At 41.9% G+C, this 27526-nt stretch overlaps 1 protein-coding gene across 5 annotated transcripts in view; it reads right to left on the reverse strand.

Moving 5' to 3' along the window:
• Positions 1–27526, reverse strand: part of VEPH1 (ventricular zone expressed PH domain containing 1) — a 221601-nt gene that overhangs the window by 90374 nt on the left and 103701 nt on the right. For 4 of the 5 annotated variants that reach the window (XM_084768525.1, XM_084768527.1, XM_084768524.1 and 1 more), the window contains exons 7-9: positions 24722–24942; positions 6317–6526; positions 5051–5448 (exon numbers count right to left, since the gene is read on the reverse strand). In XM_084768525.1, the coding sequence (XP_084624651.1) occupies positions 5051–5448; positions 6317–6526; positions 24722–24942 (829 nt within the window). Of the gene's footprint in view, positions 1–5050; positions 5449–6316; positions 6527–17927; positions 18110–24721; positions 24943–27526 lie in introns of those variants that run through there. The other variant, XM_084768528.1, reaches the window with a different exon arrangement.

Genomic DNA, 27526 nt, shown 5'->3' on the forward strand with positions numbered 1-27526 from the left:
TGTGAACCTAACATCTGCTCTTGCTTTGGTACACAATGCACATGGCTGTAGTCTGGTGTGAACTCATGAAAGCAATGCGTAGAGGACCCTTTTCAAAAGACTTACAGATCAAGTCCCAGGTGACTTGACTCCATACAAGTGCTGGCAGGAAGTCATAGAGGAAGCCTCCTCAGCCACGGTGATGTCGCCTCCTTTAGCTGAGATCCACTCCTTGGAGAAACAGGCCAGGGAGTACCAAGAGAAGCATTTCTAGAAACTGCTTCAGACTTCCCTAATCAGTGGCTCAGAAAAGGGGCCAGGGTAGCAGCACAATAAAGCAAAGCTGCTCTTCGCTCTCGAATTTTATAAAAAGTTTTCAAATGATTTCCCAGCTCCAGGTTTTCACAACTTTTCTTGATGGAGAAACTATCTTAATCCTGAAGTTCAGCACCAGTAAATAGATGCGCATTATCATCACTGCCGGACTGTTTGCTGCTAGGCAAGCTGGGTACCTTGAAGGAGAAAAGACTTCCGACGAGCTTCTAATTGTCTGTTTCAGCATTTACCCGGAGCATCACCTAGAGCTCTTGGTGATGAAAGCCCAGGCTACCCAGAGGCATTTCCGCCACCATCTTTACAGTACAAGCAGTCATGCCCAAAGTGCTCTTGACCAGAATTTTAATCCCTTAAACTCCATATGTTTCATGACCTTGATTTTCAAATGCTCAAACCATGTGCTTGTCACCCATCCTTTAACAATGACCTAAAACTGAGCATGCTCAGGAGTGTTCCTACACCTAAAGTGTTTTCAAATGTGCCCCATCCCTGGTAAAAGCCCCATGTGTCCACCCAAGATTCCTCTATTGTTTCAGCCTATGCCTCTCTCTTCACCCTTTTCTTTCTCAGGAATGCCAGCTTTGGCTTTGCATTCATCAAGATGTAAGCCACTGTGCAATTGCACTAGAAGGGCGTGGGGACCGGTGTTGACAGTGCCCTCTCAGTGACCACAATACTAAGTGCCTGCCAGTGTTGTTAGGAGGCTTTACTTGTTGTTAAGAGCACCAATCTTTCTTGATTTTTACAGTGAATTTCACTTCAAGGAGCAAAATCGGCTCATATGGACTAGTTGGAGGAAGGATCGTCTTCTAAGGTTAAAAATAAGTTTTCTGCAAGTCAGGCTTGCGATGCGATGTACAGATGGGATGTATTTTCACCCAGTCAAGAAGTACTTCAAAGTAAACCAAAATAACACTGATGGGTTCTTACAAGCTCAGAAGTTCTTTGCAGAGCTCCAGAGATGGACCAGATTTTCAAAGATTTACTTAATATTATCTGTGCATATGCTTTTGGCCTCTGAGTAGTTTGCTCACAGGAATCAATACCAGTGATTCAGAATTTTAAAACATCCTTCACTAGGTTAAGTCCAATATTTTTGGTCTTGTATGTAAATATAATCAAATAGTGACAATAGTCCATGTTTGCTTACCCGTACATGACTTGCAGTGATTGGCAACTTGGCCAACACAATAGCAAAAATGCTGCAACACAAAAATGATCCAACCAACCACCCCATGGGAGAGAGCCAACCCCTGTCACTATTAATGCTCTTCTGCTATTCTTGCAGACAAGAGCCTAGTGTAACTGTCTTCTGAGGGGCTTCATCTAGCAGAGGATGCAAACAGATGCAGAGACCCACAGCAAAAAAAAAAAAAAAAAAAAAAAAAAAAAAAAAAAAAAAGGTAGAGCTCTGGGAGTTTTGTGGAAGAGTGGGAGGAAGGATTAAGGGAGCCAGAGGGGTCAAGGACACCACAAGAAGACCTACAGAGTCAACTAACCTGGGCTCGTAGGGGACCACAGAGCCTGAAACACCAAAGAGCATACATGGGCTGGACCTAGGCCCCTACACATATGTAGCCAATGTGCACTTGTTCTTCATGTGGGTCCCCTAACAATTGGAGAAAGGGCTCTTTATGAGCCTGTTGCCTGCCTTTGGATCCCTTTCCCCTAGCTGGGCTGCCTTATCTGGCCTCAGTAGGAGAGGATGTGCTTAGTCCTGCTGTGACTTGATGGGTGGGTGGGTACCCATGGGTGGGCCTCCAAAAGGGGAATGGGGGAAAGGGATGTGAGGGTGGGACTGGGAGGGTTGTGATCAGGCTGGAAAGTGATTAAAATAATAATGATCCAACCTCAGCAAGACCTGAGATTTGACAATTTTTTTTTTCCAGAGATGATGTCAGATTTATATAGATCCACTTTCCCATTATTGTTGATTTCCATTGTGACCAAGGTCAGGGTTTAAAATGCTGTTTGTGACCTTGAGTCATCTCATACTGATTTCTGCAGTTTTGTGACAAGATGTCTATTTTTAAAAATCATTATTTATTATAGAAGTATCAGGTTAAGTCACATGACATTGATGTTTTTGGTTTTTGTAGATGAAATAGTTGTACATTTTGCATGTTCTGTCTTCCTCATATGAACTAACCTAAAATCTGGAGTCTCATGAAGGTTGCCTCGTCCTGTTTTTACACTGTGGACTTTAGTATCACTCCCAATATTTCTTATTTGTTGTTGTTTCTTACTGATTGTCTCTTTTATTAAATGTTTCAGAAAGTTTTGTTTGTTTTTGCTTATTTTCTTCCTTGTCTCTTTATTATTTTGCATAATTTACTCAGAAAGGGCAAACATTTCATTTAGGCTAACACTGCACTTGACATTACGATCATTTCTCAGCCCCGTTCTTCAGTAAGTTTTAAGGACGAAGAGGTAAATACTTTTGTGCCAAGTTAATTTATGAAACAAGAGAAAGCATGTCAGCCAGAGGACGGCTGGTGTCTACTGAATAGCTCACTCAGTCTTTGCAATATCAGCAGCTTCTTAGACCAAATACTTCATTGGTAGATGCATCACCAGGGAGTCATATAAATATTCTATCCCTTACACATGTCCTTGTACAGGGATTTTCTAGGAAATTACAAAAATATGAAGGAATCCCAACATGTCAACTTTAAAAAATACACACTCAGTTCCAGGTTATCCCTGGCCAGAAATATCACTATCAAAAGTAAATACGCTTTTCCACCTTTTTCTTCCCCCCCCCACCCAATAATGCATTCATTCACATTTGGAAAAGAAAAGTCCAAGTCAATTGGGTCAAAAGCTAATTTTAACTCCTCAGCTAATTCTTGTAGCTGGATGTTTGAAGTAATTCTGTAGGTTTTCTTATACATTGCAACATGATTAAAACTCATTATAGAGCAAACCTTTTATATTTTTGGCCAGGTTTGAAACACACACACACACACACACACACACACACATACACACACACACACACACAGGCATGCATGCACATATGTGCAGCTTACTCTAGTAAGTGAAATGTGTTTAACTCTCTTTGGTACAAATACCCTTTATGACACTCTAAAATTCACTTATCATTGCATTGCATCTCTTGGCCCCACTACATAGATTATTAGCAAAAGAACAATTAAGAAGAGGTCACCCAGATTGAACTTCACTAAGCGAGGTATCCCCACAGCCTGTATACTTTGTTATAAAAAGCATAGTATATAAGTATCCTTCACTATATAAAACAGTTGAATGTGGAGGCTGGAGAGATGGCTTAGAGGTTAAGAGCACTGACTGCTCTTCCAGAGGTCCCAAGTTCAATTCCCAGCAAACACATAGTGGCTCACAACCATCTATAATGTGATCTGATGCTCTCAGCTGGCATGCAGGTGTACATGCAGGCAGAGCACTGTATACATAATAAGTAAATAAATAAAAAGTCATATTCTTAAAGAAAAAAACAGCTGAATGTATGCAACACCACTTTCATTTTTACCATTAGAAAAGAAATGTAGGGGGAGTGCTGATCAGACTACTACAGACACTGAAAGTGCCAGCCTCTGCACAGATACAGAACAACTAATTACATTTGTCGCACTTGGACCTCCTTTCTTTGGCTTAGCAGAATAAATTCTTTCCTCTTGTTGTAAATGGGATAAAGGATGGAAAGCAGAGTGTGTACAAGTGGACCCTCCAGGGATCTCTGCCTTTCTGCTCTTTCTTTCTGGGGGCTGGGCTCCCTGGCTTTCTTCCTGGGGGAAGACGGTATGCCAAGACCTCAATTTCATTAAAGAGAAGGTGTCTTTTGTCTGTGGATTGCTCTAAGAGCCCCACAGTCTCTTCGACACACACAGGTCAGTTCCACCTCCAATCTGCCCTGGGGGTGTTGCATTTGTGTCTCGAACATTCCCAGAGTCAGGGCACATGACACGGCATGTAAGAGTGTCAGGAGATTCGTTGATTGATATAAATAACATTTAAGAGATTAAAATAATGCCAAGACTCTGTGATAACCAAAATGTCAAAATCATAATTAGAGAAAGCTTCAATATGCTCAGTGATTATTTTGTGGGACTAAGGATCCTTTATAGTGTGACAAGGCACTGTGACTGATCCTGTCATGACTTCAGTCTGACTACGTCCTTTGTGCCACTTTACACTGTGTTCCCGTGAGTGGTCTAGCCCCTGGGAGCCTGTCTTTACTTTGTCCTTCATTGTCTCTGTGCTCCTCACTTTTGCTGGCTTGTCATCTGCACCACCACACTCCCCTTGTACTCTGACTTCTTGGAAATCAGAGACTGTGTTGGGTACTCAGATCTTGAGTCCCTTAGTGGCCAGAGCAGAACACAGCAACGGAATAAGAGGACACCCTCCCGGTCAGAGCGATGCTTAGCTTCCCTGTTTGAGTACTTGGCTGGAAGCAGTCTCTGGATGCCCTTACCCTAAAACCTGATTCCAAGCCACTGTTTTCCCCCTTTTGTATGTTGGGAGTAAGGAATCCATTAGCAAACTCAGGAGACTTAGAAGCATCCAAAGGACAAAACCCAAGAATGTTTCAATTTTACTCAAAGAGAAGGCACAAGGATGCTAGAAGATGTTTTCAAATGATCTATTTTGCAAAAGGTCCACAAAAGGGTATGAGCACTTAGGTGTTTTTAGAGTTTTGTGGTCATCATTGACACCTGAAACTTCTCAAGTGTGGCAAGTTCAAAGCGCTTACCTTCAATGGTGCACTGGTCTGGGATTGGGATCTTTCTTGCGATTTCCACAGCATAAGCTTTCACTTTGCTGAGGTTTTCCTTTAAATGCAAGTAGAGCTTATCTTGGTATTCTGCAGGCCTTGTGGCTGTCTCTGGAGTTTCTTCCTTGATGTTTTCTTGAACACTTTCAGGCCCAGTCTCTGGTTCTATATGTACAATAGTCGGGTGTGAAGCTGAGGTGTTTCTCAGCTGTGATTCGCGCATGTCTATCTTAAGGGTCAATTTGCCAATTCCGTGACTAAGTGGGTCTATTTCGGAAAGAGAGATGCTGGCGTGCATCCCTGCCTTTTCACCAGCTTCACCACCTTCCGCACTCACAACGTTTGAGAACACTGTATTCAAAGCCAAACTTCGGGACCTATAGTGAAAGGTTAGAAGACTTAAAGATGCTCTCATTCCCTGGCAAGAAAACCCAGCCCCATAGGACAACAATGCACTTCCCCCAAAGGGAGACACTATTAATGGACTGGGGAAAATGAGGACCACCAAAGTGTGTGATGAATAGCATTCTGTGGATACAGGGCTGGGATACAGGTTCAGTGGCATAGTGCACGCTCCATATGCATGAGGCCCTGGGCTTTATCCTCAGCCTCAGAAAGAAAAAAGAAAGAAGGGACTGTCTAGGTGCATTCTAATGAAGATTTAAATCAATTTCGTAGTGAAGTTGATTGTAAAATGGTAGACATATGAGTTTTTGTTTTTTCTAGCTTTTGTCTCTGATCATTCACTAGAGTGAAGAGACGTAACTGACGGCCAGTCTCACAAACTAGCATTGTTTTCAAAAGGCATTTTAAAGCTAAAGCCAGATGCTTGCCTTCCGTTTACATCCACTAAGTCAGCAGTTCCCAACCTGTGGCTTGTGACACCTCCGGGGGTTGAATACCAGATATTTACATTAGGATTCATAACAGTTACAAAATTATGAAGTAGCAATGAAATAACTTTATGTTTGGAGGTCACCATGACATGACGAACTGTATTAAAGGGTAACAGTGTTAGGACAGTTGAGAACCACTGTCCTGAGTAAATAGGAGGGATACCTGAATAATGAGAGCACTATAGGTAATATTTAATTCATTAAAGAATAGAACTTTGGGTAGCTACAGGTAAAATAAAACAAAACAAAACAAAACATAAACATAAAACACCCCTAAAGTACCATGACAACAGAAGCAATAGCAAATACAATCCCATACTTCAAAATGATGACTGAACAAAAGTTATACCTGCTAAATCTAATGTTTCTTCGTTCTTCCTTAGAGTTGTGGTCTAAGCTGTATCTCCGTGCAGAGCCAGGGGTGTTGCTCTCAGCACTTATTTTCTCTTCAAAGGCTTGGATTTTAACTTGGAGTTTTTCCTGGTCTTCACTTTTAGGCTCCGTGGTCTTAGCTTCTCCCAGTTTCTCAGGAAAGCCAACATCAGTGTTGGTTTTTCTCCTACGAGAACAGAGACGAGGGCATGAGCTTCTTGTCATCCACACCCTTTACAACAGAGAGACTTTCTTCCACCTCCCTTTACCTGGAAACGAAACTCAGCTGGATAATTTTCTCACTGGTTGTATGGCAACCCTTTACTGACTATTGTAGACAGGCCTTTGATATTGCTTCTACTGCTGGCTGGTTGTGCTGGAACGTTAGAAACATTGGTGATCAAGCCAACTCTGCATTAAAAATTCTTTCCAGGGGCTTGGGGAATAAAAGCAGGTCGATCTCACATTCTTTTTTAAAAAAACTTTTCAAAAGTAAGGCAGTAAGTAATTCATACCGCACATCTCATAGAATATTTGCATGTACTGATATATGTGTTGGTAGAAGTTGTTGATGGTTTCTGCAAACTTAACTTTAGATAAGTCACCGTAAGTCTTTCCTGTTCAGAGTTAAGTGTGTCTTCTCAATTTTAGGATATGGGAAAAATTAGTTTTTAAAAAAAACTGGTGTTAGAGGCTCTCTTTATCTATTTAAGATTTATTTGTATTTTTATATGTATATGTGTGTTTATGCCATGTGTGCTGGGTGACTGCGGAGGCCAGAAAAGCGAGCAAGATCCGTCCTTGTTGAAGATACAAGTGGGTGTGAGCTGCCCAACATGAATGCTGGGACACAAACTCGGGTCCTCTGAAGAAAAGTAACAAGAACCATTAACTGCTGAGACATTCCTCTAAATACATTTTAAAAGAATTTATGAAACATTTTGTGGGTCATTAAAATGTGGTATTATTTGAGGACCCCTGAGAACCAAGAGTCTCTTGGCAGGATTAAGAACTGCAGATGAAAAGGGTAGAACAACAGGTAACTTATATTGCTAATCCCACCATGGGACTAGCTCTGAGACTGGCTGAAACATGAATGTCTAGGCATAGACAATGCTTCTTATTGACTAAAAAACCCTTATAAATTACTATTAGATGCCATTCTTCATATGGCGTGAATGAAGATTTACAGATGTCTTCTTTTCCTGCTCATACAAACAGTAGAAATCCAGCCTTATTTGTTCCATGCATCACACACACCTTTTATACACTTATAATTTTAGGACTGTATAATGCTTGTGAGAAATTATATGCTTTCAGAATAAAAGAACCAGACACTGACCCTGGATCAGACCTGACAGGATGCATTCCTCACAGAACACTGGACATTGACATCCTGTTTGGAGAAAGTGGTTGAAAAGAAAGAAGGGGGAATATAGAACTGTACAGGGAAGATAGAACAAAAAGTAGATTAGTGAATCTACTCCTCAACTTAAAGCCTCAATTGTCACTCACAAGATATTTTTAACTCACTGATATAGAATTTATATATAGATGCAAAATAAGTTCCAGATACAGTGGTATAGAATTAAAATGTAAGATTATTCTTCACACACACACACACACACACACACACACACACACACACACACGAGTTATTGTTCCCATATAACTCAATTATAATACAAGGTTTACTTCCAATGCTTTGAAAGTGCTATAGCAAGCTGTTTAGGAGAAATGAGTTATACAAATTAAATGTTAGTAGATTAAATCATGGTCATCTCAATTGCTAGTCTACTTTTGTCACAAGAATATACATCTTAGATACAGCAGATAGATATGATTCTATAGAAGGACAAAGTCTTCAAAAGTCCCAGAGACATGCAGAATATGGCATTTAAAATGTTTTTATTACTTTAAAGATTCACTGACAATGAGACAGGTTAACTCCTAGCAACACCCAGCCTACCTCAAAGAGGATGATGAACATCAAAGAACCTTCTTATGGAGATGGCTTCAAATGTGGCAAACAAGCCACTGGACAAAAGACCCTCATTTCTACCACAGACAGGATTCTGCCTAAAAAAAAAAAAAAGGCAAGCTTGGATGCAGGCAGAGTTGACAGCCAAACTCTGCCAAGACAGGGTAAGCAAGTCCTCAATAGTTCCTGCCTCACAAATATGTCTGTCAGATATATTGAGCCAGAAGGCTGAAGAAGATGCTCTAATGTTATAGTTTTTGGTGACTATTCAGGTAGCAAACTGTCTGTGTCATCTTTTCATTTGGAAAGCTACTAACCTGCACTCCCAGCATACTCAGATAATCAAGTTTACTCCCTCTCAGGTCTCTGAGGGAGTTGAAGACCAGGTAGCTTAGTTTTACAATGAAGCTTAATTGTTTAGGGGTTAAGATGTTTTTAGGTCTAGATAGGTGTTCTAAGTTGATAATGACAATATATGATGGAGATTGATTTACAGTCAGAAATTTAGATGCACCAAGATAGGAAAGATGTCTTCTTCAAGGCTGTCTAATATAAATAACCAAAACACTAAGAATGTAACAGTTGTATAATTCCTGATTGTGTCACAGTTCTTCTTGCCATAGGTAATCTATTGTATATATGTGTAATAACATAAATGTATATGTACCAAAATATAATAATTTTTAAAAAGGAAGGAAAAAATAATTGCAGATGAGCCATGGTGGTGAGAGATGGACAGATCCTTGACACTCTCTGAGCTGGACGATGATGACAGGAGGCAGAATGTGTTTCTCTTCTCTATATCCTAATATTAATCAGCCATAGGGTACTTGAATTTGTTAAAAACAGCTTACCTATTTTATGTGTATGTGTTTGTGCCTGAGTGTGTATATTTGTACCACAGCAGGAGCCCACCTCAGTCAGAAGCAGGCATTGGATCCCTTGGTACTAGAGTACAGGCTGTTGTGAGCCACTATGTAGGCGCTGGGGGCTGAATTTGTGACATTTGCCAGAACAGTAAGTTCTCTTGAGCACTGGGACATCTCTCCAGCTTGAGTATACTCGCCAAGGCAAAAAGGAGCTGTTCTTAGTCTCCACACTTCTGACATAAAATCTGTATCTTTGTCTCATACAAAATAATTCTCCATCACCAGCTCCTTGGCCCACGGTTCTGTACAATTCCAACACTAGCTATGTGGAGTTAGCATTGGCCTGCACACGTTTCCGTGCTTTGATGACCAGTTTCAAGTATGGGCTCCCAGGCCAATAACACTGTGACTAACTTGAGAACGGAGTCAGAGGATTTCCACATACACACCTCTTCTCCAAGGTTCAACAATTCACTAAAGAGACTTTACACTCAAGAGACTCTAAAAGGCTCAAGACCTTTACCTACAAGTTTCCTTAGATGCCCACTGACCCTGTAGGTTGGGGTTGCCAGTAAAATACAAAACATCAGGTCAGCGAAGAATTTCAGATAAATACCAAATATTTTAAAGGTGTATTTATTATTCAAATATGGATTACATGGAATATCCATATATTATAAAATTAAAGTAATATATTTTTAATGCTTTATGCCACATTTATTTATATATATTCATGTATTTTATTAATTATTGGTATTCATTTATTTTTTAGTGCATTATTACTAAAATGTTTTCATTAAGCTGATTATACTGAAAAGCCTAAATTTTTAAAATCTGATATTCATCTAGATGCCCCGTACTTTCTAATAAATTATACCCAGCTACCCAGCCACCTGGCAACATCGCTTTGCTCCCTCCTGTGTTCACATGCAGGGCACGCGTAGCAACCTAGAAGGTTTGTAGAGTAAGAGAACTGGGAAGGCTGGGGTCTGAATTCTGGCCGCCCATATCACCTCAGGTCTACCAGACACCCACGTGACACTGGCAGTGCCTTGTGACTCATCCCAGGTGGAGGGAAGCATAACGCGATCTGCTAAGTGGGACGTGTGACAAGTAGCTGAGAGGAAGAGTGTGAACAAAAGTCCCCCACCTCTGCCATCTTTTCACCTTGTCACCCAGCTCAGAGGGAGCACAGCAAGGCCTTTGGGAAGGAGCAAGTGGGAGTCAGGGATGGATAATAAAAATCTCTGACTGAAGAAATGGTCTCCATGCATGAGGCTGATGAATGTGGCCGGTGTCACAGCTGTGTGGCCACAGAGACTTTTCACTACTCACAATTTTCCTTGTTTTGGACTTTTCAGACTTGGAGTGCACATGAGTTAAGGAACGGGGGTGGGGGTGGGGTGGGGGTGGGGGTGCCACGAATGGTCATGATTCTACTGAAGCCTTAAGATGGGTTAAAGAGACCTTTTAGTCACTGGCTACCACTTCCCTGGACATGCCCACTCTCGCCAGGGAACCAGGCAGGTTTTGATTCTAGTAGGGTAGAAGGCCAGAAAACAGTAGCCAGAAGGATTGGGCTTAAGGTATCATCCCTTACTTAAAAACAAAGCCCTTTTCCAGATAAGCAGGCGCCCTGCCTTCCTTCCAGAACAGAAAATACACAAACATGAATGGGAGGGGGGCTGGCAGGCCTCCCCTCCTGTGGGTGGTTTTCTGGGATGGGGGCACATGGGCTGGTCTCTTGCAGGGGGGGGGGGTCCACTGTTTCTTTTCCATTTGTCGTTCAAGCCCAGAGGCAATTTACAGAATGCTTTGCCAGCGTTCTGGAGTCTCTTAAATATTAACTTGGCCTTAACTCAACAAGGCACATTACAAGGGGCTCAGATGATTCGGACTGAACAGTTTCTGGTCTCCGCTGCCAAAGTAAAGTCTTTACAAGTAGTTCTAGGGATACCCTGGGGGAGGCCTAATTGCCTCCCTTGTGTGCACGCTGGGACTCTCCTAAGAAACAACCAGGCCCTCAGGCAGCGTGGCTGTGTTCTCTCTGAGCTGGGTGATGAGACAATAAGCTAGTAGGGGTGGAGAGATTGGCCAGTTCTGTTCCTGGCCCCTTGAATCAAAGACAAATAATATTAGTTCATGTTTGATGGTCTTGGCTTTCGAGCCGACGTCTAGGATACACGCTCCTGCAGAGTTAAGCTGGTGAAGGAGGAAGGAGAAGCCAATGGGCTAAATCCACACCAGAGTTCTACACTCAGGGGATGCTCATCTTATACTCTTCAGCAGTTTCTTGGGTCATCACCGGTCATCAAAAGGGTGACAGAGACAATCCCGGGGCCCATAGTCCCCACTGCCTGTTTAGGGACTTCAGTGCCTCCCGCTGCTAGAGTATGAAAAGGCAGAGATGCCTCTGGGTCCTGGGAACTCTGTTCTTCTTTTGAGCTGTTGTTCTGTGGGTTTAATTGGAGCTATGCAAAGGGCCCAGTTATGTGGGGATTAGAGTGCGGTCGTGTCCACAGTACAGATTCACTGAAAAGAAATGCTGCCACAGTTGATCTGATTTGCATTAGATTTTTACACAGGATTTCAGGAGAGGGCACTGCAGAAGCATGGAATGATCAGGGCCTTATGAGAGAAAGGCCTAAGGGTGTGCTGCCAACTTCCCGCTTACTAATTAATGATGTGCTAAGTCCCTTTCTGACTCCAAGGCAAATTCTGTTCAATAAAAATGGGATTAATGACTCTGTGTCACTAGGCAGTTAAAAATGTTATATATAGGAGAGGGAGGAAGGAGGGTGGAGATCAGGTGGGGGAGAGTGCGCTTGGGAAGTGAGAAGGCTAGGAGAGAGAAGGGAAACAGACTAGGGGAGCATCTCAGACCTAGAGCTCATCAAATTTGGCTCATCAAACCCGTGTCCCCATGTCTGTTTTATGAGCACTGGGCCTGCAGGTTGCGGGCTGGGGATCTGAGCTCACGTCCTCACACTTGTGAGGTGAACACTTTACTCACAGAGCTGTCTCCCCAGCCCCATCAAGGTCATCTTTGCAAGGTCAACTTGTCATATTTCATCAGAATTTTTGTGTTGGTTGTTTTTGTTTTCTGTTTCTTTTCTTTTTCTTTCTTTCTTTCTTTCTTTCTTTTTTTGTCAACTTGACACAAACTAGAGGCATCTAGGAAGACAGAGCCTCAGTTGAGAAAATGTCTTCATCAGCTTGACCTGTAGGCAAGTCTGTGGTGCATTTTCTTGATCAGTGATGGACATGGAGGACTCAGCACAATGTGGGCAGGGCCAATCTTAGTGTGCTGGTCCTGGGTTGTATAAGAAAGTGGGCTGAGCAAGCCATGCGGAGCAAGTAGTAAGCAGCATCCCTCCATCCTTTCTTCATCAGTTCCTGCTTCCAGGTCCCTGCCCTGACTTCCCTCCATGATAGATAGACTGTAAGCTATAACATTAAATATGCCCCCACCTCCATGTTGTTTTGGTCATGGTGTTTATCACAGCCATAGAGAGCAAACTAACAGTTTTCTTGCAGTGTATCTTGGAACATTTATATACTGCAGTTAGCTGGGTATAGTGGTTCACAGGTTTGGCCTCAGCATGTGGGAGGCAGAGGCCATCTGATCTTCGAGTTGGAGGTCAGCCTGGTTGACATAGTGAGACTCTATTTGAACAGATAGATAGTTAGATAGGTATAAATAAATATTCCAAGAGCATCTGTGAAGTGCTTGCATTACTTTATTAGGGCCACATAAAGTATGTTTCAAATTCATTTGATAAGAAATATTATAATCCTGTGCAATAGAAGATCCTCTGGAGGAATCTCCATACCTGACTTCAAGCTGTACTATAGAGCAACAGTAATTAAAACAGCATGGTACTGGCATAGTAAAGGCTGGTTGATCAATGGAATTGAATCAACGACTCAGAAATAAATCCACACACACATGGACACTTGATTTTTGACAAATAACCCAAATCTATTCAATAGAAAAAAGAATAGCATCTTCAACAAATGGTGCTGGACTAACTGGATGTCTACTTGTAGAAAGATGTAAGTAGATTCATATTTATCACCACGCACAAAATTCAAGTCCGAGTAAATTAAAGATCTCAACAAAAAACCAGAGACACTAATCTGTTTGAAGAAAAAGTGAGGAAGATCCTGGAACTCATTGGCATAGAAGACAACTTCCTAAACAGAACACCCACAGCCCAGGCCTTAAGGCCAATAATTAATAAAGGGGACCACATGAGGCTGAGAAGCTTCTGTAAGGCAGAAGACACTGCCGACAGAACAAAGCGACAGCCTACAGATTGGGAAAAGATCTTCACCTGCCACCCTACACCTGGCAAAAGACTAATATTCAAAATATATAAAGAGCTCAAGAAATTAAACACCACCAAACCAAATAATCCAATTAAGAAATGGGGCTCAGAACTAAACACAGAATTCTCAACAGAGGAATGTCAAATGGCTGAGAAACACTTAAAGAAATGCTCAATGTCTTTAGTCATCTGAAAAATGAAAATCAAAACGACTCTGAGATTTTGTATTACACCCATGAATGGCTAAGATAAAAAACTCAAGTGACAGCACATGCTGTGAGGATGTGGAGAAAGGGGAACACTCCTTCATTGCTGGTGGGAGTGCAAACTTGTACAACCACTTTGGAAATCAATCTGTTCTCTGTGTGTGTGTGTGTGTGTATGTGTGTGTGTGTGTGTGTGTGTGTGTGTGTGTGTGTGTGTGTGTGTGTATGTGTGACCTCTTACCCACTAAGTCTTTTTTTTCTTGGAGTCCCAGAGGAAAGTGTGGGGAGTAAAACGTTGGACATTAAGCATCACTCTCAGATTAGTGTATATAGCATTAAGAGACTTTTCAAGGTCCTTGGGACAAACAACTGCTTGCTGTTTTTCTTTTCTGGTAATAGACAAACTAAGCTTGCAGTGTCTATTGGCTGTGTGCTTGGCTGCTGAAATACATATTGTTGCAAGTGCGCCAGGTTCTGTTTTTCCATTTCTGTAATAATTTTGCTGGGATCTGATAAGAAAGAGATTGCAGGTGAGCACTTATCTATGGGTCACCTTCCCAGCAGCTTTGAGTAACCTAAAGTCACCTACCTAATGCTCGCCTGGCACACACTGTGAACATTAATAATTAACACTTGCTGTGGGCTTTCTATCCGTAGGCAATTGATGTTCTAAGTCTAGTAGACTTGTGACCTTTTAGCTTCAGTGTTGCTTTATGAGGGTCCAGTTACCTGTTACATAAAATGGAAAATTCCAGAAACAAACAAATAATTGAGTATTAAACTGGGCATCAGTCTGAGTAGTAGGATGGATTATTCTAGCATCTCATTCTGTTTCACCCAGGACAAGTGTTATCCTTTTGCCCAGAATATCATGACTATATAGTACATATTCCTCCTCCCCCCAATAGGTGTCTCAACAATTCTTGTAGTATTAAAATGCTTGTATTTAAGTAACTTTTTTAAAAAACTTAATAAAGCACAAGAGTAGTAATTTTGGCAATTTGCATAAGTCAGAGACATGTTAGCCATTTGGGCTCACTGTAATATGCTTCCTTTAGTGAAAAGGCACAAGAAAGTACAATAAGATGTTGTGTAAGGGTGAAAAACCAGATAATACTATATCGTCATAATTGTTCTATTTTATTAAGTCATTTATTGTTACTATTCTCTTTCTGTGGCTAATTACGAGGATAAGCTTTATTATAGACATATAAGTGTTACACATACAAGAACTAGACATTAGATTTGTGGACTATCTTCTATTTTAGGCTTGTGGGTCTTAGAGCACGGCCAGCGCTGACGGCAGCGGAATCTGCCCTGCAGGATTGCCTCTTATACTAATGAGTGAGGGAGACTCTATTAGCGGCTCCATTTGTAGAGGAGGGAGCAACTCAGAGACACGGAGTGCCATCTTGAGTTACTTGGTCAGCTCAGCACCGGGCAGAAGCGTCGGCTTCCGAAGCGAGCTCACTCAGTTTCCCCTGCCTCCCAAACACACGGCCTGTCAGGAGGTGTTCGCTTTGGGCTGTGTTTCAACAGATCCCAGGAGTGAGTGATTCGTCTTATGAGACTGGAGATGGCACGCTGACTAAGAATGACTGACTGTAATATCTCTGAGCCATATGCTCCCAGAACAGAGTGCTACGCAGTCACTGAGAAGCCCTCACACTGATTGGGAAGATAAGTGTTTGCCCTTCTTTTAGCCCCAACTTTCACGACTCAGAAAACACCACGCAAATGGTAACTTTAAAATTCAAACATTAGTGGATGGAGAAAAGGGACAAGGACGGCTTCCTGAAACAGAACATCACTCAGGCGATGAGGGTCTGCTGAGAGCCTGCAGAACTGCCACCTCCCGTTGGTAAGGGAGTCTCACTCACACCTCCCACAAGGGTCCTTTTTCTCCTCCACGCGAGAACCTGGGTGTTCTCTACCTTGTTTGAACGCCAGCCCATAGGCACTTCACAAAAGCCGGTAACTAGGCTATTGCTGTGTTCCTACGACTCCTGGCCAAACTGCAGCTGCAGCTGCATTGCTCACACTTTAGCCAGGGACACCACCACTTCCAGCGGCCCCACCCCCACCGCCCGCCCCACTTTGTCCACACCCTGTAGAGCCATCCCTGCTGGGGTCTCATACTCACTGGCCTTGCTCCACTGTCTCCAAAGCCGATATTGATGTCTCCCACCCATGATTCTTGTTAATAAATGAATTCCTGAAATACTTTTAAAGACCTTTCCTTAGTACTGGTTAAGGAGGGATGACCAATGAGGAAAAGGAATAACAGATGAGACGTAAACAGTACCACATGTGAGCTGCAACCTACTTGGTAAGGAGCAGGACAAAACCTGAAGCTATTATTTCCCATGTATAGAGGGGTCACAGCAGCCACGCAACCGACACAAGGGCCGTTAGGATCTCCTTTTGATGCAGGACATGTCTAGATGGAAAATAGACACGATTTTCTTACTGAAACTCCTGTTTTATCTCTAGATGTTACCTTAGTGGGGTAGAAGTACTTTCAACTTTTCCTAAGCAGGGGCAGTACTGTCCGGAATGTCACATGGTTTCAATCATGTCCTGAAACCACCTGTGTGCATTCCTTGAGCCAACAGATGGTCTCAAGAAGTCAGTCTTCCCTGTTGTGTAAACATGTCTTGCCTTTAAAAAATGAAGTTTTTTTTTTTTTAAACGAGCACTTTGTATACTATATTTCTGTTGAATACTAGTGCTCTAGTTTGGAGACAAATAGGCCACAAAGAGATACCTAGCGATTCGGGAGCTGGAGGGATGGCGAGGGATGTAAGCGATAGAAGTTCAGAGGAGAGTAGGATCATGGGAAAGAAGAGTGGCAGGACCTCACAGAGGAGTGGTACCAAAGCACAGCTGTAGAGAATAGCAGCCTTTCATGGGAAGAGAGGAACGAAGAAGGTATTCTAGGATGTGATGGAAAAAGTAAGTAGAACTGGTCTGAATTTTGGTAGGGATTTGCAGAAGTCACCTGGACAATTATATATTTATATAAGCAGTGTTTATACTACATCTCTTACCCACACTGAAATCTGCAGCCCCACTGGATGAGACTAAAGGAGGAAATGAAAGGAAGCTTCGTGAGTTACTGCCTGGCATTTACATGGAAGTTACCTCAGGCCCACATGGGGAGTAGTAGAGTTAGAGTAGAGGCTTGGATTTTGTGCTAGATTATTGATTTATTTTTATTTATGCGCATGCGTGTGAGCCTGTGTGAGTTTATGTGTACCATGTGCATGAAGGAGTGCACGGAGACCTGGGTTGGATCTCCTGGAGTGGGAGATACAGAAGGTTACGAGCTGCCGCATGGGTGCTGGGCACTGAGCCCAGGTCCTCTGAAAGAGCAATAAATACTCTTTGCCACTGATCCATCTCTCCAGCTCTCCTTTCTTCTAGGCGAATTTGTTCTACTATGCTTCATATGAAGTCCCTGTAATTCTAAGGCACAAAAATATCTTATTGTGAAAATGAAATAAAATAGGCTGGAGAGATGGCTCATTAGTTACTGGATGCTCTTCCAGACAGCCCTAGCCACATATTGATCCAGTGCCGTCTTCTGGCCTCTGTGGGCACCGTGTGCCTATAGTGCACAGATATACATGCAGGCACCCAAAATAAAAAAAATATGGAGAAAAGATTAAATAACATTGGTAGGAGTTGGTTTAGGCTTGATTAGACCCATTGGCAGCATCCTTGGCAAAGATGTAGATGAGTTGGAGGTCCTTTGTTCTCTGCCATTTCCGTCCTGGAGTCAGTGAAGAATCTCCATTCTAAGTTATTGCTCCATGGCTCGGGGAAAGATGTGCCACAGCAAGGATAGGTGGAGCCACCATGATGCCAAGATATGAGCTCTGGTTGCCAACCCTTGTAAAACCTCGTCTTAGTATGCTGCTTGGCTACATATTGGGGCAAGACATGAAATCAAGTTCCTGGTTTCATTGTAGCCTACCTCATACCGCCACTCCTAGGAGGGCCATATTCATTTGTACTTAATCTCAGTCCCTTTCCCCTCCGATCTTCCCACGGGCTATGGTATTATTTCATTTAACCCACTGTGTCATCTCTTTCCATCTGTCTTAGTTATTCTTCGCAATGCTGTTAACAAAATTCCTGACAGTATTAACTTAAGTACAGAAGGATTCATGTGGGCTCACAGTTAGAGGCTACAGTCTATTGTAGTGGACGGATCACAGAAGCAGGAGCATGAGGCAACTGGTCACACGCCACTAACCACCAGGAGGCTGAGAGGGGTCGATGCTGGGCTCTGCTTATTTTCTCCCTTTTCACTCAGTCTAGTCATGGAATGTTAGCACGTACATTCAAGATAGATTTTCACTCCTCCGTTAAGCCTTTCTGGAAACACCAAATAGACAAACTGTTAGGGACGTTTCCATGGTGAGTCCAAATCCAGTCAAGCTGACAACGAAGATAACCAGCAAAACCACCCAGCCCTTGTCAGATCCACTCAAACACATCAGTTCATCATAACATGCCCCCAACACTGCCAAAGTCTCATGTTCATATCATAGTGTAAAATATATTTAGGGAATCTTTAAAACTCTGCAAAAAATTTTTTTAAACAGTTTTAATATCCCAAAGTTTTGAAGTCCCTTTTAAGGCCTAGGGAAAAGTTTTAGCTTGACCTCTCATAAAATAAAATAAAAAATTTAAAATGTGATATACAACGATATAGGGTAAATATTTCCATTCCCAAAATGAATAACAGGAGGACAGCAAGGATACATCAGTCCACAGCAAGACTAAATCTCAACAGGAATAATATCAAATGTTGCAAATATCAAATGTTGCAAATATCAAATGTTGCAAATATCAAATGTTGCAAATATCAAATGTTGCAAATATTAAATGTCTGGCACTTGGGGCTTATGATGGAACCATGTGGGCAGCCGCAGTCCTCTACTGTGCTTCCTGTGGTACACACAGCCTCTCTCTTGTGCTAGTTCTGTTTCACATTTGCAGCTTTCCTTACTAGATGTGAACACCATCCTGCCATCTCAGCATCCCGTGGTTTTCACTGGAGCTTAGACCGTACCTTTCCAGCTTCATTCCTAAGGCTTCATTGAAGGGAATAGAGCCCTGCCATAGCCTGCCTGGCTTCAGCCACTTTCTGACATTTTGAAACATTGCCTCCATGACCCCCTTCTCTCTTGAAATCTTCAAGCCTACAAAGCCAATGCAATATGAATGATGCTACCAGGTTATGTTGCCAGTCTAAGATCTAGCTTGGCACTCTTAGATCGGAGCTTCAGTAGCCTTTGTGTGTCCTCAAAGCCAACCCTAGGAAAAAATTTCCTTAGGTGATCACTTAACGATCCAAGTTCAGGCTCTGCTCTTTCAGTTGTGTTTGCCTGGTCATACTCAAGAATCTTCAGTGAATAAGGGCTTGCTCTTGGCCCCTTCTCTATTTTCCAAAACAAAGTCAGGGGTTCTCTCTCAATGCTAAACTCTTTAGCAATTATAGTTAACTTCTTTGTACCCTCCTTATTTTTAACATCAAAATTCTTTAATGCTTCTTTCCTTGTCAAACTTTTCTCACTTACTTGTTGTTTTCTCTCATTGTACCCAAGACAAGAGTAGTGAGCAGTAGCCATGATAAAGCCCAATGCTCTACTGTCTTGAAATTTTCTCCACCAAAATAAAATTGTTCATGACTTCTGAATTTTGCCTCACTTAGGTTCTCATGACATGATGTGAACAGAATAAAGCCACATTATCTGCTAAAATATGACATGATTGGCCTCTAGCTCGGTTCTCAGCAGAACCTCTGTCTTCTTTGAATCCTCTGCACTCCTCATGGCATCCTAATCTCCCAAATCCCAACAAGAATGTCCCACTAAGCTCTGCTTACAGAATTCTTGGGCTCCTCTGGTCTATAGCTTAAAACCCTTCCACATTCCTCCCACAAACCCATCCCCAAAGCCTATGGGCCACAGTACAGTTTGTCACAGCAATAGCCTCAGTCCCGGGTACCAATTTTCAGCATCAGTTACTTATCTCATTGATGTGACAAATGCAGTTTAAGGCAGGAAGGATTAATTTTGGCTCAGAAACAGGTCACTGTGGTGGGACTGTCATGGGAGAGGACCATGAGACAGGGGGTCACTCTGCATTTGTAGAGGAGTCAGCTGAACACTGCTTACTAGGTCAATTTCTCCTTTTCAGTCTAGAGCTCTAGCTCTTGGGACGGTGCATCCATCTTTCACAGAGTGTTTCTTTCAGTCAAACTTTTCTTTTAAATGACCTCATGGACTTACCCAGATGTGTGTTTGCATAGTGACTTAAAATCCAGTCAAGCTGACCCCCAAAATTTACCATCATGCCATCATGCCCTTCATTTTATGCCTACCCAACTGGTTTCCAACTATAGTTTTCTTTTCATTCTCATTTTTAATCTCAAGGCATGCTTCTGTAAAACCAAAGAGAGACATAAAATTTCTACTGCCACCACTGCCACTAAAGCAATGTTGAGCAACTACCCACTCAACTAGGCAAGAGGCTCAGGGAATCGTTTTGTCATGAACTTTTCATTCGAATACCGCCTCCTCCCATGACTCCAATGGCTTTGACTGGGCTCCAAAAGTCCCATCTAAGCGAACAGTTAGTCTACTTTCCTGGGCTGGACACTGTGTTCCTACTTTTTCTTTTTCTGCTCTTCAATATCACCATCCTCTACGGTCTCTTTCATCTTCTCTCCTATTTATTTCCCTATCCCTCTTTCTATAATTTTTTATTCCTCAAAAGTTTCCATTTCTAGCTGGAGCCTGAGTCTGTCTTCCTGCTAAGAACACATATGAAAAATTGCTCCTTTTTGCTGGTGCTGGATCAGATGGGCGTCTCTGGTGCCGCACTTGTTTGGTGAGGGCATCTTCTAGTGACTGAATTCTTAAATGGAATGGGAGGGTTGGGAGAAAAAAATTGGCTGTAGCCAAAGGTTTGTGAAGGTGCAATGGAAGAATATTAATTCAAAGATCAAATATGTTAAAAAGCCCGGTGTAGCTTCTGGCAATGCTTACTAAGGTTGCATGCACAAACTCACACACAGTGGCCTTGGTTTTGAGCATGCAACATGTGCACTTGTACTGTGCATGCCACCATTCCACACGCCATCAGCAAATGCTACTTGAAACACTTTAGCTCAGTTTCAAGACTCTGGTATGTTTTTTTTATTGCATGTGTGAAAGTTTTCTGCTCTTATATAGACATAACTTAATTATGGCTTAATTATGGAAACAAACTCCCAGTGTCTTCTGAACACAACTCTCAGCACACAACTATCAAATTGCCATGCCTTTGGATTGCATTGTGTTAAGATGTTTGGTTTTAGAAATTGCTATCTGAAAGCCCAGAGAGCTTTATTAAAAAAATGGGATAAAACATTCTGACTTGGGATTTGGGTAGATTATCTAACAGTGTCTGAAATGGTCCTGCATGGACTTCTTTCTTTTTGCTCTGTGTGTTCATATGTCAGCCCTGATAACTATAAATTTAAAACAATGATCAACTCTAAAGAATATTAAAGATGTTCTATGTCCAGCAGCATTAAATATTCAGCCAAACTTCAACTTTTTCTGTAAAAATAAGCAAGGACATCTATCTCATCAGTAGGCAGCTCTGTTAATTGCATACTATATGCCAAAATGATAATGTATGTGCATATATGATATTTATTAAAGTATTTTTTGTGATTTATTATCAGTAAGTGTTTGATTTGTCCATGTATTTTTACACACACACACACACACACACACACACACACACACACACACCCCTAGGGTCACAAAAACTTCTTGGCTGTAAAGACATTTCAAGCAGGAAAAGCTTGAGAAGCTGTGATGAACTGTGGTAGTCACTGAGCTCAGTGGGACTGCTCAGCTAGGCACGCAGTCACCAAGAACACACTCTCCCCTTCCAGCTTTGACGGTGTCTGACAAGAAAGCAGCCCAATTGTTAAGGGCTGTCCCAGAAGGCCACCAAGGGCATGCCATCTGCAAGGCATAGGTCTTTTTCCCTAGCTCCTCACCTTCACCTTGTCAACCCACAATTGCCGTTATGACTCCTCTTCTTTTTCCCCAGAATTGACTTCGAGAGACATGCCCCTTGGCCTAGTGTCCAGATATAAGTGAGTTTATACTATTTGAGTCTCTCTGCTTCTGGGTTAGCTCAGTCATTATGATCATTTCTAGTTCAATCCATTTGTCCACAAATTTTGGAAATCCCTTGTTTTTAATAGCTAGCATCATATTCAAGGGGAGGAGGTCCCCATCTCACAGTCATAGGGAAGGGGAATGGGGTGAAAGTGGGAGTGAGGGAGGAATGGGAAGATGCACGGATGGGATAGCAATTGAGATGTAATATGAATGATTTTATTTTTCAATAAAAAAAAAGAATTGATTTCAAAACTTAAATGCTCTGCTTGGTTCTGTCATTTGGGCGTCGTTGGCTTCTATTTAAATACAAACACATTTTTAGAACCAGAGGAACAGGGAAAAATGCAAATGGGTTCACCTGCTGCCCTTTACAAAACTCACCCAATTTATTCAGAATCTTTGGCAAGAGAAGAGGCTCGTCTGTTTCAGTTTCTCATTCTCTCTGGGATGCTAATTGTTTTTCTTTCGATAGTCTTGTTGTTTTGGCCCGAAGTCTAAAACCTGGCCTGCTGAGCTGTGTGTGTCTCATTTGTAAATCAGTTGACATCTGCTTTGAGTTTTATCATCTATAATTTTCTTTCAGGATCGCTTCACTTGTTCATTTTCTCTTTAATTGTAAGAATCAGGTTTTTGTCTTTGCTTTACACAAAGGTAGAGACCTTTCTGCTCTTGGGGGGCACGGACTCAAATGAGTAGAATCGCATGGTTACAAGGAAGGCTATTCAGGGAAAAGATGTTGGGGGAGAAGCCTTAGCAACCATCCCAGAGAGGATGAGCCCTGGATACAAAAGGCTAGCTGTCCACACCACACGTCTGAGGTTCCCACTGAATAATTACAATCTGTTAGAAGGAGATTGACAGGGAGGCTTGAACTGGGAGAAATGTTTTGAATTGAGAGAGGTTGATGTGACGGCCATATGTGGGACGAATGCTGACCTTTTTGTTTCTTTATACACACACACACACACACACACACACACACACCGCCTCCCCCCAACCCCCCGGCCCCAATTGCTGGAGAATAAAAGCAGAGCCTCACAAGCAAGGCAAAGTTTATGTTCCTGAGCTCTATCCATATGCCCTTTTCTTTCCCTCCATCCTCCTCTCCCTCCTTTCATCCTTCCTTTCTTTTCTTCTTTTTCTCCCTTCCTCCCTCCTCACTTCCTTTATTTCCTTCTCTTTTTCATTTTACCACAAAAATTGCTAATAGGACTAGGGATTATTTATCGAAGATTAATTTCACTGTTCAAATATTGGGTGTGACAGCCTTGTAACTTCTCCTCATTCTACTTAATGCTTTCATAAACACAAGCTCAGAAATGTTTGTAGGCAACATGTCCCCTGGCCAGGGCACATGCGAGAGCCTTCCTTCTGGCAAGTGTGTCCATAATGGCGGAAGAAGACACAAGCAGGTTGGCTGTGCACACACTGTAAAAACTTTTCTTAATTATCAGCTGCAGAGACTCTAAGCTACACTTTGAAACTATATTATGAATCTTACCTGAGAGTGGTTTTGGGGTTTCATATATATTATTGGATGCTACTATGTCAAATGATATTTTTGAAATACACACACACACACACACACACACACACACACACACACACACATACACACACACACACACGGTTTTTAACTGGAGAACTCTTTGTCTCCAAAAGGACATGTAGAAATTTCACAGCCAAGTTCATTGTCACAACTAACAGTGGGGACTATGATTAGGCTCAGGCTTCTGATAAATATTCTATCAAGCACAGGGCAGCTCACAAGAATAGAAAGGGTGCCCTGTGGGCACTATGCACTGAATTCACGCTCAGTCTTCAGTTCCAGTTACCTTCTTTCCACATCAGCCACATTTTGGTGGCTCATTCACCACCATCATCAATAATTTCCCCCTTGGCCAACACTCATGTTTGATTTTTTTTTTTAAATGTGAATCTCGTCGTCTTCTTGTTGCAACAGTCTCTGTACTAGAGCAGCCTTCTTGAAATGGGTTCTGAGTTTATCCCACCATCTACTAAATCCCACAGTGACTTCTACAGAGTAAAATCCATGCTTCTACGAAAGGCATGCCAAACTTCCCATGTCTCTTCCCTGCCTTTGCCTCATCATCATCGCTAAGGGTTGTTCTTCTTGTAACACACACTTTACTCATACAAAATGATGCCTTGTTTCAAGAAAGACATACATGCCACCCAAAAGGCAGCCTGCTACAATCTGGATATCTCCCAAGACTTGGTCCAAAATATCTTTTTCTCCAGGGGATATTTCTTGGTCTCAATTTTACCCTTTCTTTGCCCATAAACAGGTAGATTTGACCATCTCATCATTTTCCAAATTCCTTGAACCCATCTTTATTAGTATATCTTTTCTCTAGCCTCTAATTGTATTCACTCATTATTTAACTATTTATTGAATCTTTTAAACAGTGACCTCCTTGGGTACAAGGACTGTTCTCTGTTTATCTCTCTTAGATTCCTGGTTCAGAGTAAACAGCTATCAGATGCTTATTGAGTAAATTACTGGGCACTTCTTGGCAATGCCGTTTCTACTTCATTCTTATTTCTTTTTCATAGTTTGCCCTTCTTTTAGACTTTTGCTATATTTGGTTTCTATAAATACAGAAGAATTCTGGCAAGTGACCTAATTCATTCAGAAGTTACTCTTGGTTGACTGTGGGTGTGGCTTCCTTTGGCAAGTCTCACTACTACCAAGGAAGGCATTGCTACCTGGGCTTTGTCTCCACGGTTGGTTCCCAGCATCTCCCCAAGGAGCTGCTCAGAAGTGCCTGCTCACCTGCCACTCCCAGCCTTGCTGTTTTCCAGTTGTCGGGAGAGCAGCTTGGCAACGTTGGTGAAGCTGTTGCTCATTCGGAAGATGTCCCTGCTGTGAGGGCCCAGGATGGAGGAGAAGGTATCAGTGATGCTCTTAATTTCCAGCAGGAGAATATGGTGGAACGAATGCTCCATGTTAGCCAGCTGGCTTACCAGATATCGCAGGCAGCTCCTGGCTCTCTCCTGCCAACAACAATGAACAACAGAAGTCTGTAGGACAATATAATATCAAAGTACAAGAACTAAGTTTCTTCAAAGAAATATGAGTGATATTCACAGTGCAGGCACTTTTGAAGACAGTGCACCTGTGTGAGCTCATGATATGAAATGTTTCACAGAGACATTTCCTGTTCTCAACTTAAAGTCACAAGACAGAAGTGGAATATCTTCATCACATGCCAGGCTCATCTTGGAAGTTATGAGCACATCTCAGAAGGATAAGGATGGGAATTTGCTGTCATGAGGAAGCAGACAGACAGTCACAAAATACCTATGCAAAATACGTGGTGTGTTTGAATGAAGAAATGTGCCTCAAAATAAAGATGAGGCAGGAATAGGAGATCCCAGGAAATTAATATTAAACAGTACACTAGGCACATCTCAGAGAGAAGGTAACATTCAAATTCTATAAGGTTTTTTTTTAATAATTGATACCCAGCTGTTAGAGTTAAAGTTAGAGTAAAATTCATCCTGCTTGATACAGGGAGGTAGGGAGATCTAGAAGTGAGGCCACGTGGGATATGACATTTTATTTACTGTTTGCTTCGCTGACAGTGTAAGTTCAAACTTGTAAGTTCCCCAGCCTCACGGTGGGATTCTTCTTTAGCATTCTACAGTCATTCCACGAATGTTTATGTGTCCCTCTGGTTTCAGGGACAGTATTTGCTGAGCTGCCAATGTATCTCAGTTGCCACAGCAGCTTCGTAGCATGTGTAAGGCCCTGTGCTGATCCATACATTCTTTCTCCACCATCAGTCCAAACACTTTTTCACCATAAAAGAAAAAAAAAAAAAAAGAAAAAAAAAAAGAAAATTATTTGTCTTAGAAGCATTTGTCTTCCTGGTGGTGAAGGTGGCCGTGTGCATATTTGCTGAAATCAGCCTCATTCTGAATGATCCTCTGGAAGCCAAACTGAGTTGAAGGGAAAATTAATCACATTGCAGGAACAAGAAAACTTCCAACTCCTAACTGCTTAGGACCCAGCATATGAATCCATGCCAACTCCACATCATCTGTTCTGAAACCTTGGAGCACATCCAGGTACCTCACAGGGGTAACAGATGTGATTTTGGATGAGAAAGTGTGATGCTCAAGCAAGAAGGGGATTAGGGAATTCTGATTTCTTTCTCAGATCCCAAATATTTTGTCTCTGGGGCTTCATACTGCATCTTTGTGCTTTCTGTGTTTCCTCGATGGGGCGGGTCGGCAGCACCTGTATGTCATAATGTGGTCCAGTCGCCATCCACCCAGACACATTATTTAGTATTAAAATACAAATAGTGGCTACACGAGGACAGTTAGTCTAAGTGTCAAGGCTCGCCCTCCTCCTCTCAGTACTCACGGGATCCTCAGAGTGACATCATGAGGTAAGGAACATGGTGGCTATCATTTTACAGGGTGGACACTGAGCACAGACTAACATGCTCAAAGCCACATATAACTCTCTGTCTCTGAATTGTACCCTCACTGGCTATGGGACCAGCCCTTCCTACCAAACGCAAGGTCATGAGTTAGTCCATACCCCTTCAGGCCTCTTATTTGCAATCATAGTTATGCAGTTCTTTTTGCTTATTCACATTTGATTTACCTTCTAAGTATCATAAATACTCTGTAAGTACAAAATAGGCCGGCAATTTTCAAGCCTTTTGTTTGTAGGGACCTTTGCCTCTTTTTAAAATGTTTGAAGGCTCCAAAGAGTGTCTGTTTGTCTGGGATGTATGCATTGATATTTGCCATTTGGAAACTAAACTGCAAAGTTACACTCACCAGTTCACCTACAAACAATGAACCATGTGTATGTTAAATACATATGTTTATGAAAAACTCACTCTCCAAAACAGAACTTTTGCAAATCTCTGTAGTATAACGATTGTTCCCGTGGATAAAAAAACTGTATTGTCATATCTGCTTTTTATCTGCCGAGTTATATCTGGCCTCACATAGATTATAAAGCTGGAGAAAGAAGGACTGTTTTCAAAACAGTCTTGATAATTAAACATATTCTTCATGAATACTCCATGAAACTCAAGAGGTAGTAACAACATGCAATATTAATATTTTTGCACTCTGTTACATTAAAATCTACCAGTCTATCTTGTTGTTTGAATGAGTCTCTTACCCATGCATGATATTATCCCATTAAGCATTGGTTATTTGGCAAGACATTGGTTCACTGAGTTAGGCATATCTTCTAAATGTGGATGCACTTTATGCTATCATAACAGAAAACATTGCATTTGAAAAAGGGGGAAAGGGCTCATGAGTTCCCACCCAGAGCTAAGGAGCTATTGACAACTGATGGCCTTAAGTATGGGAAACAGTTTACTTTAAGGGTGTTGTCCACACTCCAGTGGATTGCCCAACATCTATGAACATATGGGCAGCATAAAATGACTCAAAGGATTACTTTTTTTTCTTAAAGAGGACATAATTTTGAAGGAGTTGGGATTGACAGGTGATGCTGAGAGCAGAGGAATATTGGAAAATATGATTGAATCACAGGTATAAAATTACCAATCAACTAATAAAACATATTTTTAAAGGAGAA

Source organism: Acomys minous, assembly GCF_964271855.1.
Source record: "Acomys minous genome assembly, chromosome: 19".
NCBI lineage: Eukaryota > Metazoa > Chordata > Mammalia > Rodentia > Muridae > Acomys > Acomys minous.